At 37.3% G+C, this 19,966-nt stretch overlaps 1 protein-coding gene across 1 annotated transcript in view; it reads left to right on the forward strand.

Annotated features, from left to right (window-relative positions):
* The first annotated feature begins 239 nt into the window (after positions 1-239).
* LOC132191317 (protein PHOTOPERIOD-INDEPENDENT EARLY FLOWERING 1) overlaps positions 240-19,966 on the forward strand; it is a 22,827-nt gene continuing 3,100 nt past the window's right edge. Inside the window, exons 1-18 of the mRNA XM_059606266.1 lie at positions 240-540; positions 1,321-1,434; positions 5,497-5,577; positions 5,752-5,859; positions 5,984-6,064; positions 6,148-6,236; positions 6,402-6,535; positions 6,635-6,696; positions 8,384-8,519; positions 9,160-9,282; positions 9,372-9,445; positions 9,530-9,664; positions 10,908-10,946; positions 15,112-15,180; positions 15,355-15,417; positions 15,504-18,582; positions 18,977-19,041; positions 19,130-19,200. Coding sequence (XP_059462249.1) covers positions 1,375-1,434; positions 5,497-5,577; positions 5,752-5,859; positions 5,984-6,064; positions 6,148-6,236; positions 6,402-6,535; positions 6,635-6,696; positions 8,384-8,519; positions 9,160-9,282; positions 9,372-9,445; positions 9,530-9,664; positions 10,908-10,946; positions 15,112-15,180; positions 15,355-15,417; positions 15,504-18,582; positions 18,977-19,041; positions 19,130-19,200 — 4,469 coding nt within the window. The 5' untranslated portion in view covers positions 240-540; positions 1,321-1,374. The remainder of the gene's footprint in view (positions 541-1,320; positions 1,435-5,496; positions 5,578-5,751; positions 5,860-5,983; positions 6,065-6,147; positions 6,237-6,401; positions 6,536-6,634; positions 6,697-8,383; positions 8,520-9,159; positions 9,283-9,371; positions 9,446-9,529; positions 9,665-10,907; positions 10,947-15,111; positions 15,181-15,354; positions 15,418-15,503; positions 18,583-18,976; positions 19,042-19,129; positions 19,201-19,966) is intronic.

The following is a 19,966-nucleotide window of genomic DNA, read 5'->3' on the forward strand; positions in this document are numbered from 1 at the left end:
AATCTCTCGAGATTTATTGTGTCGATAAGGTTGTTCCCAACACGGCAACAAGTGAAACTTTTATCGCGTTGTTACAACACTCTTGTTACGTCGACTTAATTTTAATATCGGTCGCTACAGACTTAACATTAAATGAACGCAATCAAGCTAAGCGTTCAGGCTAATTGTCAGCCGTAGGATCATCATTATCCAGAATCCTCAGTAAAAACAGGAAATAAAAAACAGAAAGCAACCAAACAAGGGCCAAAGAGGATCTTTAGACATTTTATACTCATTTTCGTCAAGTCGGATCTCGGGCTTCGCTTGTCGGACCTTCGCCTGCGCTTAAACCCGACTGAAAACCCTAGCGCTACGCCCAACGGCGACGACCACCACCACCACCAAAGATCTTTCTCTATCTATTTGTTTAATTTTTTTTTTTTGGTTTTCATATTCTTTGTGAAAACCATGTGGTTTATACGCTTTTGAGTTTTCTTTTGAAAGATCGGCGAGAACTGCGAGAAGTGAAAAGCGAAAAAGCACGCCCGCAGCTTCTACCAGGTCAGTTTTCGGATTCTGCTCTGTTTGGTTTCCGAGAAAGTCGCGAGAAAAAAGAAACAAATATGCAGGAAATTTGTTCTGGTTTTGATTCTAATTGGTTCCGACTTTCGATTCAAAAGCTTCCACTTGCTGAGCTAAACACAGCTCTTTGGTTTAGTGTTTGCTCTCCCTCCCTCCCATTGTGGTTTTTTGGGAGAAAGAAGCAGAACACCGCTTACGCTCTCGTTTATATTTTTCAAGGTTTTATTGTCTCTGTTTTTTTCCCTAACTAATTTTAAGCTTTCTCGGCAACCAACAACGGGTGAGAGATTAGTTTTTTTTTTTTTTTTTTGTTATTTAATTTGGTAGAACCTTATAAAAAATTTAATGTTGTAGAGCCATTTCTGCTACATGCTGCACATTTGCGTGAGTAATATACTCCTTTTGGGCATTCGAAGTGCATGCTAATATACCGGTGCTCTTAAAATTGGAGCTTTAGTTTGAGAGAGCTCCACCAGTGCCAAAAACTTTAGGTGTGACTTAATCCAGAAGACTCCAACGTAGTTTACTTAAGAAATTACAGACTTCCGCGAACAAGTGTTTTAGTATCTGTAAATATATAATTTATATTTTGATAGCTTTTCTTATTCTATGGGTTATATTAACATGAATTTTGAGAATCAGATTTAGTGTGCTTTGAATTTATTATGGATGTTTTTATTTCCTTTTCTGTTGCTTGTGTGTTTGATGGGGCTTGTCATTTTGACGAGTCTGATACCTGCAATGGATGTTTGGTTTCAGGTTATTCATTGATCTTCAGCCATATTATGATGATCTAGGTATTACAATAAAATCATGGCATCCAAAGGTCCTAGGTGTAAGCTCGATCACGAGACAAGAGCTAAGCGTCAAAAGGTTAGCTTTTGTAAATATTTTATTTGTAGATTATCTTCCTTGTGCTCTCTTTTGGGGAACAAATCAATTGTTATATCTGTCATTTATTTTTTGCTGTGATTTTATACTTTTCTGTGTCCTTTAGAAGCTTTTATCATTGGTGCTAACTGTAATTAGCTGTTCAATTCAGTTTTGGGATCCCCAATTTTCTTTTCTTTTTGGGCACCCTTGCAAACTTCTTGAAGCCTACGAACATGCATTGTCTGATTTTAAAGGGAATTTTAGACAATGTAAAAATGGCATTTCTACAAAATCAATCTGAACTTTATACTGTTATTTATTATTGTTCAGAGTTTTTAAATTTTTTTTGTTACTCAAGTGTAAATGATGGATTTACAATTAGAATAAAAAATTGCAGTTGTCAATATATTCATAAAGCTGTCCAAGCAATCAAGCTCAGTGTACAAGCTTTTTGCTTTTCTTTTGATTTGTCAAACTGGAACAAACACTTCATTTTTAATCAAACTTTTGCGTGGAGCCAGAGCCTCAGGAAACTTAATTAAGCAGTTAAAGGTACTTGGAAAGGGAAAAAAATGTTGATTGAGCCCCAGAAAAGTTAATGAAGAGAAAATACTCAAAAAGAAAAAAAAAATAAAAGGCTTAGTTTTCATGCTAAAATGAAAAAAAAAAAGAAAAAAGAAGATGAAATGTGTTTCCTTGGTAACAAAAATAAGAATATGCTTTGAGAAGAAAAATTGAAAGTTTCACATACATATCTATTATTTGATTTTGTGCGTGTGTTGAAAAATTTCTTATAATATTGAAGAGGAAAGGATGTTTGACCTTAGAAACAGAACATGCATTTTTACTACCATCAATGTATAGAGAATCTTTAAGTGTTGAAGCAAAATAGTCATCTCAATTCACTTCATTTGATCTAAACCAAATCTATGGAAATTTCCATCCCAACTAGAAGCGTGCCAACTATGCTCTCTTGGTTGTTACCTTCCTACTTTGACTCTTGATATGGGAACATGTTGAGTGGCTAAGTTGTTGCCTTCACAACTTCTCTCTCTTTGATGTTACCTTCCTACTTTTCTCTTGCCTGCCAATTTAGCCACATTTCACAAAATATTGAATCTTGGAATTATTCAAATCTCCTCTTTGCACTCTCGATATCTCCTCATTAATGTATCAAATTGGACATATTTTAGGATAGAACAAAAAGGAAAGGAGGGTAATGTATTTGGGATGGAAAGAATATGACATACGAAAACATGTGTTTTCTTTTTTTAATAAGTAATTGCAAATTCAATAAATAGCGCAAAGGTGCAACCCAAGTACACATGAAGTATACAAGAGGGAAACCTAGCTAGAAGCACCAAATATATCTAAAAAAAATACATGACAATTTGAAATACTAAAATTTGAGGCAGCAACCAAAGAAAAAGTGTCTTAAAGAATAAAACCTTTAATTTCATTGAGGTCCTCTCATGGTCCTCAAAGTTTTGATCGTTTCTTTCCCTCTAGAGACTCCACATATGGCAAGGTAAAATCATCTTTCAAATTGCATTAAGTTGAAACCTATCCCCTGGTGCTCTCCGACAGGCAAAGAGATCTTCCACATTCTTAGGTATAACCCAAGCCAGCCCTACAATATATATTTTTTTTGATGACGGGGAACCTCGACAAGGCAGGGCCCTTCGGACTTTCCTCTGTAGAGTAAACCTCATACCTGTGCACCGCACCCTTGGAAGTTTCCGTACACGGATCAGGGTAAATTGCTGGCTTTTTACACTAGGGGGTATGGCCCCAAGGGGGACTTTGCACCTAGCAACTCTTGAACTTGGGATCTAAGGGGTGATACTCCGTAAGACCACAAATCTCAACCACTAGGCCAACCCCTTGGGGTTTACATTATTGAAGATAGTATTTCAAAGAACACGTGTAATCTCATATTGTAGTAGAAGATGATCCGCTGACTTCTCATTCTTCTTCACGTGCAACACAACTTGATCACAATGATATGTCATTTCTTTATATTGTCTTTGGTGAGGATCTTTCCTAAATCAGCCGGCCAAGTAAAGAAAGCTACTCTCAAAGGAACCTTATTCTGCCAAATGCTTCTTCAAGAGAAGTATTATCATGGGAAACAAGAACATTATAGTAAGATCTAACATCAAATAACCCTCTTCTGTAAGGAATCCAACAAAGTCCGTCTTCACCACCCTATCTCACTCTAAAAGAATATAGCAAAGTGAAGAATAAGGTAAAGAGATCCATCTCCTAATCATGAGCCGCTTTGAGAAAATTAATATTCCACTGATGGGAAGCACTAGAAAGCTCCAAATGGTCTGCAACTGCAGCTTCTTTAAAACAGGCAATGCTAAACAAGTTTGGAAAAGTTGTTTGGAGATTTGATCCTCACACCAAACATCATGCCAGAGTTGAATTTTGGATCCATCCCTTATCTCAAATCTAGTATGGCTAGAAAGCCCCCCCAACCCCTCCTAATATTCTTCCAAAGCCCCACCTCATACGATGATACCCTTGATTGGGTGTTGCGTTAATTCTCATATTGAGTGGCTAAATTGTAAAGGTGTTACATGGGCACATGGTAAGTCTTATATTGATTGCAGACTAGATGAAACTGGATAATATAAATAATTTCAAAGAGCTCTAACAGTGATCAGGTCTTTTGAAGTATAGTGTAAAAGTGGAATGATATTGGAGCCAACTTAGTAATGTCATGTGGTATTAGGGTATTCCATCATAACATGGGGGTTGATAATAACTTCATAGATTTGAGTGGGAAAGATTGTGATAACTTGTATTGGATATTGTTTTAAAGCCAGTATTGGATGAGCAAATTATGATGGTGTTGTATGGGTATGTCCTAAATGCCAAATTGGTTGTGTATTAGGTAGAGTTGGGCTATATAAATAATTCCAGAGAGCTCTAATAGTGATTAGTTCTTTTAGGCATTACACAAATGTAACTAGTGCTTCTCTGGATTGTGACGTATGTTCTTGTCGTCCTTAACTTTCCACAAAACACTTCTCTTCACTTGAACGTATTTTACAAGATCCTTGCTTGTAAAGATGATCTTCCTTTCCCCTATAAGAGTATTTGGTGGACTAAGGTTCCTTCGAAAGTGGTTTTTATTTATTTATTTATTTTGCTTGATTGGCGGCTCTAGGGAAGATCTTTACTATAGACAATCTTAGGAAGAGGTATGTCATTGTGGTCGATAGGTGCTGCTTGTGCAAACGAAATGTGGAGTCCACGTGCCATTTTCTTCTCCATTGTGAGGTTGCTTGTGCCTTATGGAATGCTATCTTTAGTCGCTTTGGGATTTCTTGGGTTATGCCTAATTGGGTGGTTGATTTGTTTGGTTGCTGGTGGACTGGTGGTCTCTCTCGGAGTGTTGTTGTGTGGAAGATGGTGCCTTCTTACCTTATGCATGTGGTGCCTGTGGAGTGTATGTAATGACAAAAATTTCGAGAACGAAGGACGTTGGACGAGCTCAAGTCCTTTTTTTGTTTTTTTTCCTCTTTTTACTTAGACAACTGCATTTTTAGCTCCCTTAGTGATTACTTTTAATGATTTTCTTGTGCTTTTTTCTTCTTCTATTTAGGCGTTCTTTTATATATTTCATGTGTATTAGAGTTGCAACCCTCACTTTTTGATATGCATTACATTACTTGTTAAAAAAAAAAACGTATTTGACATTAAAAAGCAAGAGCCTGGTGAATAAGTTACATCTACTAGATTGACAACAATATCTATTTCTTTGGCGAATAGTAGTCTGCAAATTGGATCAGGAGTTAGTAGTCTGCTGCTACGTTTTTGCTCATACAAATGGGTTATAGCTATATATGTAGCTGTCAGAGAGTCACCATCCTTGAACCTTTTTTTTTGTCCTTTTAAAAAAAAATTTTAATTGTGAGTGGAACTTTCTTATTTCTCACTCCTTTACAGGGATAGCATTCTGTGTACAGAGAAATGCCAGTAATTTGAATTTTCTGCTGTGATTTTCTTTTTTCCAATTATTGACACTTTAAATCTGCTTGGTTATTTCAGGCACTTGAAGCTCCCAAAGAGCCACGTCGCCCTAAAACTCATTGGGATCATGTTTTGGAAGAGATGGTTTGGTTGTCGAAGGTAACATACTATTGCCCCAAAGATCTCATCTTTTGTGATGTAGGAAACCTCTCAGCTATCTCATTTGCTTCACATGATCACACTATATTCATTTTCTTTTGATCAAAGTTTAGTGAACTTGGTAAGATATTCCTTTCATCCCCTTTTCCAGCTCATTAAACTAGTTGTTAGCAGGACTTCGAGTCAGAGAGGAAATGGAAATTGGCCCAAGCAAAGAAGGTTGCTTTAAGAGCGAGCAAGGGCATGCTAGATCAGGCTACAAGGGGAGAAAGGAAAATGAAGGTTGGGTTCTTCTTACTTATATAAAAAAAGAATCTTTTACTGCACCAGGGGTAGAACAGAATTATTTCATGTTGCACAAAACGGATGATGATCATGGGATCACTATAACTAAAATTTTGTACAGGAAGAGGAACAGCGGTTGAGAAAAGTTGCACTTAATATCTCAAAGGATGTGAAGAAGTTCTGGATTAAAATAGAAAAGCTGGCAAGTGCATCTATGATATTTATTCTTCAAAACTTATTTTTTCCTCTTTGTTTATATCTTTAAAAGCAATGTTGTAATTGCAGGTTCTTTACAAGCATCAGATGGAGCTGGATGAGAAAAAGAAAAAGGCACTTGATAAGCAACTTGAGTTTCTTTTGGGGCAAACTGAGAGGTAGGTTTTTTTTTTTGTTTTTTTTTTTTTTTTTTTTTCTGTTTTTTGGTTTAATGCATTTGCCTCTAGTTCTTTGCTGTGCATTGGATACCACTTCTGAAAAAATTCTCATTATGATTCCACATGTAATGTGAAATGACCTATCCTTCTGTTGTATATTTTCAGGTACTCAACAATGTTAGCAGAAAATCTCGTGGATACTCATAAACCAGCACAACAACATACTACACAAGATCAACTGACTATTAAATACAAAGAAGTGGATAATGATGTAAATGAATCTCTAGAACTAAATTTTGGTACGTGGGAATTTATGGTTTCGTTGTTATTTACTTGATAACCTCAAAAGGATGACATACTTTTTACTAATCAAAAATATATTAAACACATTCTGACAGAATCTCAGTCAAATACCGCAGACATGGATGACGATTATGATATACGATCTGAAGATGAGTCGGTATGTTTTTTAATATTTATAGTTTGTTGTCATATATATGGTAGTATATGCCTCTCATATGCAAATAAATGTTGGGAAATCTTATGCCTTTGCTGCTTGTTCCGCTTGTTGCTTTCAAAAAATTGAAAATAATTGGGGTTGGTTTATGTCATATATCATGTTATTATCAAGGGAGAGTAGCAATTATTAAGAGCTAATCTCGTCAGGCAGTAGCTGAAGTGGTTTCTTATCAATTTTGTTATTATTTGATTTAGAAAGAATATACTTAGGAAAGATTAGATGGCAAAGTTGGCTACAGAAGGCAATGGCAGTTATGTGCATGCTTTTTGTCTACAGTGAAATAAAATTGTATGATGATCTTAAGCTTGTCTTGGAAGATAGTGGAATAAATAGGATTGGAAAGTACTGCAGATCAATGGAATTCAGTCATTGTCATGGTCCCTGTATCTACCAGCTTAACGAAGCAGCTAAAGGAACACAGATTTCTGATGGGAAATTTCAAATGACAGCTTAATAGAAAAGGAGGAATAAAAAGAAGATAGGATGTTGACCACAATAAGGGGACAAGTTTTTTTGACAAGTAAACCAATTTCATTGAAGGCGTAAGGTGCTCCTAGGTACACAAGAAATATACAAAAAGAACCTCCTAACTAGAAAGAGCAAAACGAACAAGGAAGTCATTATAGCTAATCAATAGAAGAGACGCAAATGCCGCCGTTCAAAGATACAATATTTCGTAAAATTAAAATAAAATTCCCCCTAGCATCCTCTCTCTATCCTCAAAGTCTTTATCATTCATTTCCTTCCATAAACTCCAAAACAAGCATGTAGGCACCATAGCACTCCTTGGCCTGCCAAAGGACCACCAATAGTCAAACAAATCAAAACACGTCTAGACATAACTTAGGGCATCCCAAAACGACTAAAAAGAGCACTCCAAAGGGTGGAAGCCACATTGCAGTGAAGAAAAAGGTGGTCCACAATTTCCCCATTCTTCTTGCACATGCAACATTTTTCCATCACGATGACGTGCTGCCTCTTGAGATTTCCAAGGTGAGGATCTTGTCTAGCGCTGCCGGCCATGCAAAAAAGGCCGCCCCTGAAGGAGCTTGAGTCCACCAAACACTCTTCCAGGGGAAGCAACTACCTTCAGGAAAAGTCAGAGGGCAATAGAAGGATTTGACCTTGAACAATCCTCTTTTGGAAGGAGCCCACAGCAGCTGATCTTCACATCCTCTTCTCACACTAATTGAATGCAACATCTGGAAAAAAGAAGCAAAGACATTCACCTCCTACTAATGCGCTGCTATAGCAAACCCAATAAGGGGACAAGTATAATCCTCTTTTGCTGATAGTTATAACTTATAGTTGCAGGCTTGCAGCATAATATTTCATAGGTGTGGTTAATAATGTCGTGGTGAAGGTTATACCTCAGAAAGTTCAATTATCATGTTGTTGAGACAGTTACCTGCATTTGTATATTCCCCAATATACAACTTCTCTTGCACACAAGTCTGTATTGTAGCCTTCTCTTCATTTGTATTCTTAAAGATTGGATGCCATTGCAGTTTTGCACCTTATGTGATTTCCATAGATCTGTATCATTGATATCCTATGTTTTCTGTTCTTTTGGTTTGTTAGTTTTTGCATGCTTAGAATTCTTTTCTACATAATGTTACTGTTTTAGGAAGATGATGAGCACACGATGGAGGAAGACGAGGCCCTTATAACTGAAGAAGAAAGGCAAGAAGAATTGGCAGCTTTGCACAATGAAGTAGATCTTCCACTTGAGGAGCTTCTCAAACGTTATGCTGTGAACAAAGGTGAATTTTCATCGTGATTTAAATTTGTTTTTCATAATGGTTTATTTGGGTCTCCTAATGGAGTGACCACAAATTTGAAGCAGATCTACATCTACGCAAAAGCAAGCTGAGTAATTTTTGGCTTGCATTCCCCCAGCTACCCTTCTTCTATCCCTCCCAAGCCCTGTATGAGACATGATCTTGTGTGTAAAGATGGACTACCACACTTCCTTTAGGCACTTTCCAGATTGCAAGAGTTTTCAGGGTCAAGCCTTGGCCTTCGGTGGCTAGTTTTTGGGTTTTCTCAAACAACCCCATGAAAATGGAGTTTTCATTGCACTACTCTCCCTACCACACTTCCTTAAGGCACTTTCCAGATTACTAGAGTTTTCAGGGTCAAGACTTGGCCTTGGGTGGCTAGTTTTTGGGTTTTGTCAAACAACCCAATGAAACTGGTGTTTGCATTGCACTACTCCCTTCATGCTATCCTCCATAATATATATGTTTCATGCAATACAAATTACTTATATACATGTAATCATAACTATGTAGCAAAAAATTACTGGTAATAGATCTCTTGCTGTCTCTAATGTTGGCTTAGTGGACAATTTCCTTTTTAATTTAGCACATGATAAATTTTGATCAATATGAGCATATTTAGTTGGCGGAGAAAGTAGTCCGGAAAATGATGAAGACAAGGCTGAGCCTCGGAGCAGAGAAAGCACTCCAGAAATGGATGGAGATAGGGCTGAACCAACACCCATGGGGGAAGATCGTGGAAACGGTAAGAAGCAGTTAATAAACCATGTTATCTTCTGAAATACGTGACTGTCTCTAATGTGGCTGTGGGGCTGGGCGTTAAATGTGCTGTAGGCAAAGGAAATGATCTTTCTGCTGTCAATGAGATTGACAGAGCCAACTCAGTCATAGCCACTGGTCGTCGTTGTGTAAGTTGTATGTGTTTGTTGTTGTGACTAATGAATTGTGAAGCAAGATAAGACCTCAACTTAATACCTATTTTCTAATTACAGGGTGAAAGTAATGGTGACTTGCCTGTTTTAGAAAACCATCTATTAGGAAGTGAGACATGTCAAGCTAGTGATCTGTCAAAAGTTGCTGGGGAGTCGGCTAAATGTCATGTGCTATACGATTTTAGTGATGAACAGGTAACAATAGAAGTTCTAATGTTTTATTTTCCTTTTTTATTTTTTAATAAAAATTATAGGGCATATTTTGCAAAAGGGCTTCATCAGATTTTGCGGTTAGACTCAAATTTATATGGGATTCAATTGAAATCATGGTTCTAGCTCTGATTATTGTTATGGTGTAGGAGCTTGCAAATTGCAACTATTCATGTTTCATGATCTCATTATGTGCAAATTTTGGATTTCTTACATCATATTGTAGAAAATTCTTTATTTTCAATTAAGGTACTTGCGTCTCAATGTTGTCACGTATGTGTGCAAATTATTTATGTTGACAAATGTACATGTATTTAGTATGTACATGTAAAGTTACATAGTGTGCATTTTGTTTTCTACATTAGTTGTGATACACCTTCCTTTTGGTACAACTTTTGTGTGTATGAAGAAAAAGAAACAAAGAGATATGTGCTATGTGCATTAAACAACTTGTTTTTTTGTTAGTTAATTTTATATAGACTAGCAAGAAACTGATGGACAGGAATATGTAGGAGTTGAATATTAAGTGTAAAAGTTGGAGTAAGAACATTTAGTACGAAATCGTTGACATTTAAATGGATTCTGATGTGATGTTTCCTTTTCTATGGTGTGCCAATTTAATTTTAGGCCTTTTTTTAATATTAAATGTTCAACCACTATTTGTTTCAAAAGCTAACTAATTGAAAATAGTGAATTTAATTAATATTCTCACACTTTGTTTTTCACATGTTGGCTTGGACTTTACCTCAATAAGTGAAGCCCAACACATGGAAATATTTAATTAGGGGGGGGGGGGGGGTTGGTAAAGTATGGAGTCAAGGAATTCATGAAAAAAAAAGTATGGAGTCAAGGAACGTGGGATTATTACTTTGGTACAATGTTAAATTACCAATTATCAACTAATGGAAAATAGTGAATTTAATTATTTAATTAATATTTTATTATCAAACATATGTCATATTGCAATGCAATGCATAACTGCAGTTGGTGAAATGTATAACTTCCAAATATTTTGTTTTTTTGAATCTATTCATTTATCATTTTTAATAATATAATGGTTCCATGGATTTGTTTTTTTGTGTTATTTTTGATTAATATGAAATCTAAATGCAACAATTTGTTTGTCCCCTATATTATTTTGTATTATGTTTTTTCTTTTAATAAATATTTATAAAATCAATATCACGTTCTTGTGCTGTTTGCCTGACATGTGTCTCAAATTATGTAGGAAGATGCTGACTTTGTTATTGCTGCTGGGGAAGAAAAGGTATTGAATAAAGTGAAGCATACTTCTTATCATCTTCCATAGGTTTCTGTTTCTGGTGTCCTTTGTTATACAGGAGGCATGCTCTTTTCATTATAAGGATATTGGACAATTCCATTGTTGAGACTTTGATGTCAAACAAGTTGCTGCTACAGATACATGATGTCCAAAATGCTTTAAAGAATTCTCTGCGCTCAGTAGTATTATTATTTTCAAGTTCTCTTGTCGATCATTGAGCTTTACTAAATATTCTGTGATTTGTTTTGTCTTTAGTTTTTCCATTTTTGTTGATATGATCAGAATCTATAAGCTTGTGGTTGTGCTATAGCATATTATTTGATCGAAGGCACAAGTTCAGGCTTACATTTTGTAACTTAAGGGGCTTTCCATCGTTGTTTGTTGAGTGGTTGAATTAGTAGGTTGGCGATGTGGTTCCATTGATATGGGAAGTTTTTTTATGCTGTAAACAGCAGATGAGGCCAGGAGCGATCTTGTGACCATTTATCCCTAGATTCTACTTGAATGCGATGGGTTCAATTATATGTGTAAGGTGCAAACCTGTGATTGGGTTATTCTAAGTCTCTGGTCTGAAGCGACAATAAGCTATACAGTAGTTGCTAGGCTGCTAGGTCTCTCCAACTCATACTCCCCCTTATGCTGTAAACAACAGTCTTGTCGGCGTGCTTGGGTGGCGCAGTCCGTGCGATAGGTTATGTCCTGGTCGTTGGCTATAGTGCGGGGTGGATTCCGCTGGGCTGGCTGTGGGATCTTCTGTAAGAGGTGTGTTTGGTTGGTTTTGTGTGGTTGATGAAATGTCCTGTGGTCGGCTGAAACAAAAATGGTGCAGGGGTGCAACGAAATTGTTCTGGCGATGGAGTCAGTGTTTAAACACGGCGGTGGTTGCTCAATTGTTATGGAAAATAATCAAACCTTCTCTGATACCAATTATGGGAGACAAAAGTATGGAGAGAGAAGAGAAAGAAGAACCTAGAAGGACAAAACCTAGGGGAAGAGAGAGAGAGAGTTGGGGGTGGGGGGGAGAAGAATGGGAGAGAAGAGAATCAACTTGTCATAAATTTTATTCCATCAAACTGCTTCTGTTGGAGTACAAAAGACATTTAAATAGACTAATGACTAAATCCTAGGGCAACGCCCATTTATTGACTTACCTAACATAATCTAGTGCAATCATCTACTTGGTGAATTACCAAAAACAGGATTATTGGCTCTTTAAATTAAACAAAACATAAAATTAAATATTAATACTCAGTCAACTAATAAGAGCTTATATTTTAAGCAATTTGTTTTATTATTGAAGATAGCTAGATATTAAATTTAAATTATTTGAAGTGACATGATTTGGTAGTCTGACTTAAAGAGTGCTCCAACCACTTTATCTCTGCTATCTTGGGTGTCCTTTTATTTTTTTTATTTTTTTATTTTTTATTTTTATTTTTTTCATTTTGATTTTGGTATTTATTCCTCATTAATACATTCTTGATGTCTTCAGCTCATGAAAGTTCAAGTTGTGAACGTAAGATTAATCATTCAAATAAACTTCTCCTCAAAGCATCTTTTACTAGTTATCCTATGATGTAGTTGTCTTCCTGGGTTCAGTTGTCGTCCATAAATTGTCAAAGTTCTCATTGTTTGTGAGCAGTTGGTTCATACAGCAAGACCAGTGTGATATATATTTCTTATTTATGACCTATTGATTTGAGCACACAACATTCATGAAGTACATTGTTGCTTCAACTACCTGGTTTAAAGAGCTAAAGTATTGAAAGAGGGTTCATGCGGCATTTGCAAAGTATTTTTCTTATTTCCACTTGTGAAGTCGTTGATTTGATGTACAAAAAACATAAATGGGTTGTCATAGTATTTGAATGTCTTTTGTGGCCAATTTTTTCATTGTCATTCATATGCTGGGTTTTCACATTGTTTATTGGTATTTAGGTGTAGACATCATGAGTGATTTACTTCCCCAAAAACGCTAAGAGGCTCTCATCCTTTAAACCTTGAGTCTTTAAGCCATTGAATACTGTTTTTGATGATCTTAATACTGTTCATTGTTGTTATGGAGGCATTAACTAGAATGATATATGCTTTAACGAATGGGGGTCTATTATCAGGTTTTTCAGTGAGATCTAGGCATGTTGGTGCCTTCTACATTTCCCACCTTTTGTTTGTGGACAATACTTTGATTTTTTGCGAGGCAAATCCGGATCATTTTCGTAACTTGCGTTGCTTGTTCTTATGCTTTGAAGCGGTTTTAGGTTTGAGGATTAATCTGGCTGAATTAGAGTTGGTCCTTGTTGGCAATGTCATTAATATGGAAGTTCTGGCCAGCATCTTGGGTTGCAGGATTTCATCTCTTCCAAAGACATATCTAGGCCGTTTGCTTGGAGCTTCGTTTAAAGCTGAATCTATATGTGATGGCATTATTGAGAAGATATTATGTTGTTTGGTTGGATGGAAGATGATGTATTTGTCTAAGGGTGGGTGGGTTACCTTGATTAAAAGTAATTTATTTAATTTTGCTTACTTCTTGTCTCTAGTTTCCTTCCCGGTTGGTGTTGCCAACCGCATAGAGAAGTTGCAGAGAAACTTTTTGTGGGGTGGTATCGATGAAGAGTTCAAATTCCATTTGGTTCACGTACCTAAGGTTGTTCTTTGGTCTTAGAAGGAGGGTTGAGGGTTTGTAATTTACTTTTGTTCAATCGAGCTCTTTTGGGGAAGTGACTTTGGTGTTATATTTATGAGAGAGAAGCTTTGTGGAGCGTGGTAATGGATGCTAAATATGGTAGTGCGTGGGGTGGATAGTCTTCTAATGTGGTTTATGGGTCATATGGGTGGGGCCATGGAAGAATATCAGGAGGGGTTGGAGGGAGTTCTCTAGTCATACTAGATTTGAGGTCTGTGATGGCTTTAATATTAAATTCCGACATGATTTGTGTTTGGGGATCAAGTCTTCAAGGCGGCTTTTCTAAACTTGTTCATTTTGGCTTGATGTAAGGATGCCTCCGTGGCAGACTATTTGGTGTTTTTGAGCGACTCTTATTAGTGGAATATTAATTTTCTCATAGTGGCTCATGATTGGGAGGTGAATCTCTTTACCTGGTTCTTTAATTTGTTGTATTCCATCAAATTGAGAGGGGGTACCTTCCAAGAGAGGGTTGTTTGATGTTAGATCTTACTACAATGTTCTTGTTCCCCATGACAACACTCCTTTCCCTTGGAGGAGTATTTGGCAGAATAAGGCTCATTTGAGAATGCTATTCTTTGCTTGACCGGCTGCCCTGGGGAAGATCCTAATCATGGATAATTTTAGAAAATGGCATCTCATCGTGGTTGAATGGTGCTGTATGAGTAAGAAGAGTGGGGAGTTAGTGGACCTTTTACTCTATTGAGATGGCTAGTGCCCTTTGGAATACATTTTCTTAGCCTTGTAGGGTTGGCTTCTTCCTTGTTCTCTTTCTTTCTAGGCATTCTCTTGTATGCTTCATGTGTACTAGGGTTGCGCCCCTCTGTGCTTTTGATATATACAACATTACTTATAAAAAGAAAAAAAAAAAGTTGGCTTGGGTTATGCCTAATCGAGTAGAAGACTTTTTTGCCTGCTGGAAAGATACTGTGGTAGGCTTCGGAATGTTGTTATGTGGAAGATGGTCCCCATCGTGCCTTATGTGGTGTCCTTAGAGGGAAAGAAATGATTGATGTTTTGAAGACCTTGAAGACTGTGAATGGACAATGGAGGATTTAAAGGATTTTTCTTTGTTCTTTTTTACCTATGGACAGCTACCTTTGACTCAAATATTTCTATTTTTCATGTTTTTCTTGAGTTTTTTTCTTCTTTTAGTTAAGTGTTTCTCTTGTATACTATTTGTGTACTTACCACTTGGGTCGCACCCATTGCACTTTTTAATAAATTGCGTTTAGTCATGAAAAGAAAAAAAATTAGTGATGTAAGTTGGAGAAATTTTATTGTTGTCAAATCATGGAGAGGAGCGTTTTCTTATTTTCGAGTGAAGTTACTGGTAATCTGTGGTGGTGCTTCCTTTAGTCAGAATTGGGTTCAAAGTGGCTGAATGATTGACTAACTTATATTTAAGTTATACTCGTGATTTCGAGTTGCCATGCCCATTTCTTATTTAACTTCGATGTCCAGGATGATGAGACAACCTTGGTAGAGGAGGAGGAACTAGCAAAAGTAGATTCAGGCAGTCCCATGGATGAGGTAAAGAGCAAGCAAAGCTATTTTTTGTCTGTCAACTTTGAATATCCTAGGCCAAAAGTTTCAGGGTTCTTTGCTTCTTTATCCTTAAGATTTTTGTCCAGCCTGTTGATTGCTACCATGTTTTTGATTTTTTCCCTTAATTAATACCTTGTGACTGATTCTGCTATTTTGCAGATTGCATTACTGCAAGAGGAGAGTGAAATACCTGTAGAGGAATTGCTTGCAAGGTATAAAAAGGTATGTTAAATGTTTGCTTCTGCCTATTGTGTGGGTGGTTTGCGTTATGTTCTGATTTTTTTCTGTTATCAACATCTGTTTATTAGGGCTTCAATGACAATGAACTTACAGACGAGGAATCCGACTATGCGTCTGCTTTATCAGACAATCTTGTGGATTCTCCAGCCCATGAAGACATTGAACCTGAGCAGCAAGCAATGTCTATGGATGAAGATGTTGAAACTGGTAAAGTTGCGCATTCTCCTGCAGAAGAGCAGCAAGCGGGACCACATGAGAAAACAGAAGAAGGGACGGACAATGAGAATAGAATTGCTGATGCAGCAGCGGCTGCAAGATCGGCACAGCCGACGGGGAACACCTTTTCCACAACTAAAGTGCGTACTAAGTTCCCATTTCTTCTGAAGCTTCCTCTTCGTGAGTATCAACATATTGGCTTGGATTGGCTTGTTACAATGTATGAGAAAAGACTGAATGGGATTCTGGCTGATGAAATGGGGCTCGGAAAGACAATTATGACAATCGCGCTGCTTGCTCACCTAGCATGTGAAAAGGGAATATGGGGCCCTCATCTCATTGTCGTCCCCACAAGTGTCATGCTTAATTGGGAGACTGAATTTCTGAAATGGTGTCCTGCTTTTAAAATTTTGACTTATTTTGGAAGTGCAAAAGAACGCAAATATAAAAGGCAAGGCTGGTTGAAACAAAACTCGTTTCATGTATGTATAACGACCTACAGACTGGTTATTCAAGATTCAAAAGTTTTCAAGCGTAAGAAGTGGAAATACTTGATCTTAGATGAGGCTCATTTGATTAAAAATTGGAAGTCACAAAGATGGCAAACCCTTTTGAACTTCAATTCAAAACGACGTATTTTATTAACTGGGACACCTCTGCAGAATGATCTCATGGAACTCTGGTCTCTAATGCATTTTTTGATGCCCCACATCTTTCAATCTCATCAGGAATTCAAGGATTGGTTCAGTAATCCAATATCAGGAATGGTTGAGGGACAAGAGAAAGTAAATAAAGAAGTTGTTGATCGTCTTCATAATGTCCTTCGTCCTTTTATACTGCGTCGGTTGAAACGAGATGTGGAGAAGCAGCTCCCTATGAAACATGAGCATGTCATTTACTGCAGACTGTCAAAGAGGCAGCGTAACTTGTATGAAGATTTTATTGCTAGCTCGGAAACACAAGCTACTCTTGCCAGTGCAAACTTTTTTGGGATGATTAGCGTTATCATGCAACTTCGCAAAGTTTGTAATCATCCTGACTTATTTGAGGGTCGACCAATTGTAAGTTCTTTTGATATGGGTGGTATGGATATCCAATTGAGTTCTTCTGTTTGTTCAATGCTTTCACCAGGTCCATTTTCTAATGTAGACCTTAGGGGTTTGGGGCTTTTATTTACTCATCTTGATTTTAGCATGACTTCTTGGGAGAGTGATGAAGTGAAAGCCCTTGCTACCCCCTCAAGTTTAATCAAGGAGCGCGCTGACTTGCATAACATTGAAGAAATTGGGCCAGGATTTAAACATCGAAAAAAGTTGCATGGGACCAATATTTTTGAAGAGATAAGTAAGGCAATCATGGAGGAGAGACTAAGAGAAGCAAAGCAACGGGCAGCAGCTATAGCATGGTGGAATTCCTTGAGGTGTGAAAAAAAACCCATATACTCAACAACACTAAGGAAAACTGTTAGTGTAGAGCATCCTGTTTATGATATTCATCATCTGAAGGCCAACCCTTTGTCCTACTTGTACTCCTCGAAGCTTGCGGACATTGTCCTCTCACCAGTGGAACGCTTCCAGAGAATGTTGGACCTTGTTGAAAGCTTCATGTTTGCAATACCAGCTGCACGGGCCCCAGCACCTGTTTTCTGGTGCAGTAAATCTGGGACTTCTGTGTTTCTGCACCCAACTTATAAGCAAAACTGTTCTGAAATATTATCACCGCTTCTGTCACCTACCAGACCTGCAATTGTCCGGAGGCAAGTGTATTTCCCAGACAGGCGACTGATACAATTTGACTGTGGTAAATTGCAGCAGCTTGCAATTTTGCTCAGAAAATTAAAATCAGAAGGCCATCGAGCATTAATATTCACCCAGATGACAAAGATGCTTGATCTCTTGGAGGCTTTCATCAATTTGTATGGTTACACTTACATGCGTTTAGATGGATCGACTCAGCCAGAGGAAAGGCAGACCTTAATGCAACGCTTTAACACAAATCCAAAGATCTTTCTTTTCATTTTATCAACTCGTAGTGGGGGTGTTGGTATCAACCTAGTTGGGGCAGATACAGTTATTTTCTATGATAGTGACTGGAATCCTGCTATGGATCAGCAAGCTCAGGATCGATGCCACCGGATAGGACAGACACGTGAAGTTCATATTTATCGGTTAATCAGTGAGTGCACAATTGAAGAGAACATTTTAAAGAAAGCAAATCAGAAGCGTGCTCTTGATGATCTGGTTATACAAAGTGGAGGCTACAACACTGAATTCTTCAAAAAGCTAGATCCTATGGAACTTTTCTCCGGCCATAGAACACTTCAAATCAAGAATTTGCCGAAGGAAAAGATTAACAACAATGGAAATGAGAATTCTGTATCTAATGCGGATGTGGAGGCTGCTTTGAAATATGTAGAAGATGAAGCAGATTACATGGCATTGAAGAAAGTCGAAGAAGAAGAAGCTGTCGACAACCAGGAGTTTACAGAAGAAGCCATTGGGAGGTTGGAAGACGATGAATTTGCAAATGAAGATGATCCAAAGGTTGATGAGCCTGTAGATCAGGGTGGCTGTATCACAACTTCTATTAAAGAAACTGGAGTGATTTTGAATGGGAGTAATCCTAATGAAGATAGAGCTCCTGCTGTTGCTAGCAAAGAAGATGATGTTGATATGCTGGCTGATGTTAAACAAATGGCTGCAGCAGCAGCAGCCGCTGGACAAGCAATCACATCGTTTGAGAATCAGCTACGTCCAATAGATCGATATGCAATTCGATTTCTGGAAGTCTGGGATCCCATTATTGACAAGGCAGCAGTGGAATCTCAAGCTAGGTTTGAGGAGACAGAGTGGGAACTGGACCGCATTGAGAGGTATAAGGAGGAAATGGAAGCTGAGATTGACGAAGATGAGGAACCCCTTGTATATGAGAGTAAGTGTCCTTTTATTTTTTTATTTTTTTTCCTCAATTGGCTGGCTCAAAGTGACTTCTATTAGGTCCTTACTTCCCCCCCTCTCATTCTCTCCTCCCCCCTTCCCCTCCAACCCAAAAAGGAGAAAAGAACAGAGTCCATGTGTAAGTACGAAATAAACATGCTTTACATTGATTTGGCCTTCTGTTGTAGTGAACTTGCAATACTGTACGTGAAGCTTTACTAACTGTCAATTGGTGGTAAAATAATATGAAGAATGCCCAGAGAATTTTGTAGTTGTGGTGAACCTATTACTCCATGATAGTGTGTCATATCTATTAACTCAGTGATCTCTTGTAAATTTTCATGGTTTGTGTATTGAGACTAATCTCAAAGACTGTTTACTTGTATTAGGATGGGATGCTGATTTTGCAACCGAGGCATATCGACAGGAAGTTGAGGCCTTGGCTCAACACCAGGTTCGTAATAGAAACTTTATGTTGCATACTCTTCAGTGGATGTATTTCAATTCAACTTGTTGCTTTTTCTTTTTCTTTTTTGTTACAGTTGATGGAGGAACTGGAGTGTGAAGCTAAGGAGAAGGAAGCTGCAGAGGATGATAATGGTGATTCTATGAAGTAAGACAACACTATTGTCACTGAGATAAGGATAGGCTGACAAGTTCGTTATTTCTTATTTTTTGGGGAAAATTTCTAGAATCATACTAGGGCAATTAGTGGATGAATCGACTATATTTATTTTTATTTTTAAAATTTATTTCTGGCTCTATAGAATAACTGAAAAATTATGGTGAGAAGCTAATTTTCTGGTTTTATTACAACACCATCAAAACAGTTGATTTGATAAAAGAAAAAATAAAAACAAAACAATAAGACAAGGTTTTTGAACTGTCATTTCCTCTTGTTCCTAAAAAGCCTGTTTGTCATCATAATGAAACTAATATTGGAACTTGACTGGAGTATTGACTGTCCTTAACTAGAAGCTTGGGATCAATTATGGATCTCAAAAGCCAGCTTAACATTAGATGGTCATTTCAGTATCTATGGTTCATAGTCATGGATTATTTCATAGAAATTGACCAATTCCTTCATAATAGGGATAGTGGCAATGGTCTTGGTGTTGGACACAATTGTAAGTCATCTGAGATGGTGACTTTAAAATAAAATGCTCATTTGAAGAGTTTGCAAATTTATCCCGATTAGCCAAACACTCTAGTATTTTTTTCTTAAATCAGTTACTTGTTGAGCAAATCTAGAAATCTTATTTATTAATCCAAGTAAAACGGATGTCAACTCTAACTCAAATGATAGTTCCTCCCCCATAAATGGAGTGAAAGGTGAAATCATAGGCTCAAGACTTACTGGGTGCGTGAATAACTTATCA

This window comes from Corylus avellana, chromosome ca9 (assembly GCF_901000735.1).
Source record: "Corylus avellana chromosome ca9, CavTom2PMs-1.0".
NCBI classification, from domain to species: Eukaryota; Viridiplantae; Streptophyta; class Magnoliopsida; order Fagales; family Betulaceae; genus Corylus; species Corylus avellana.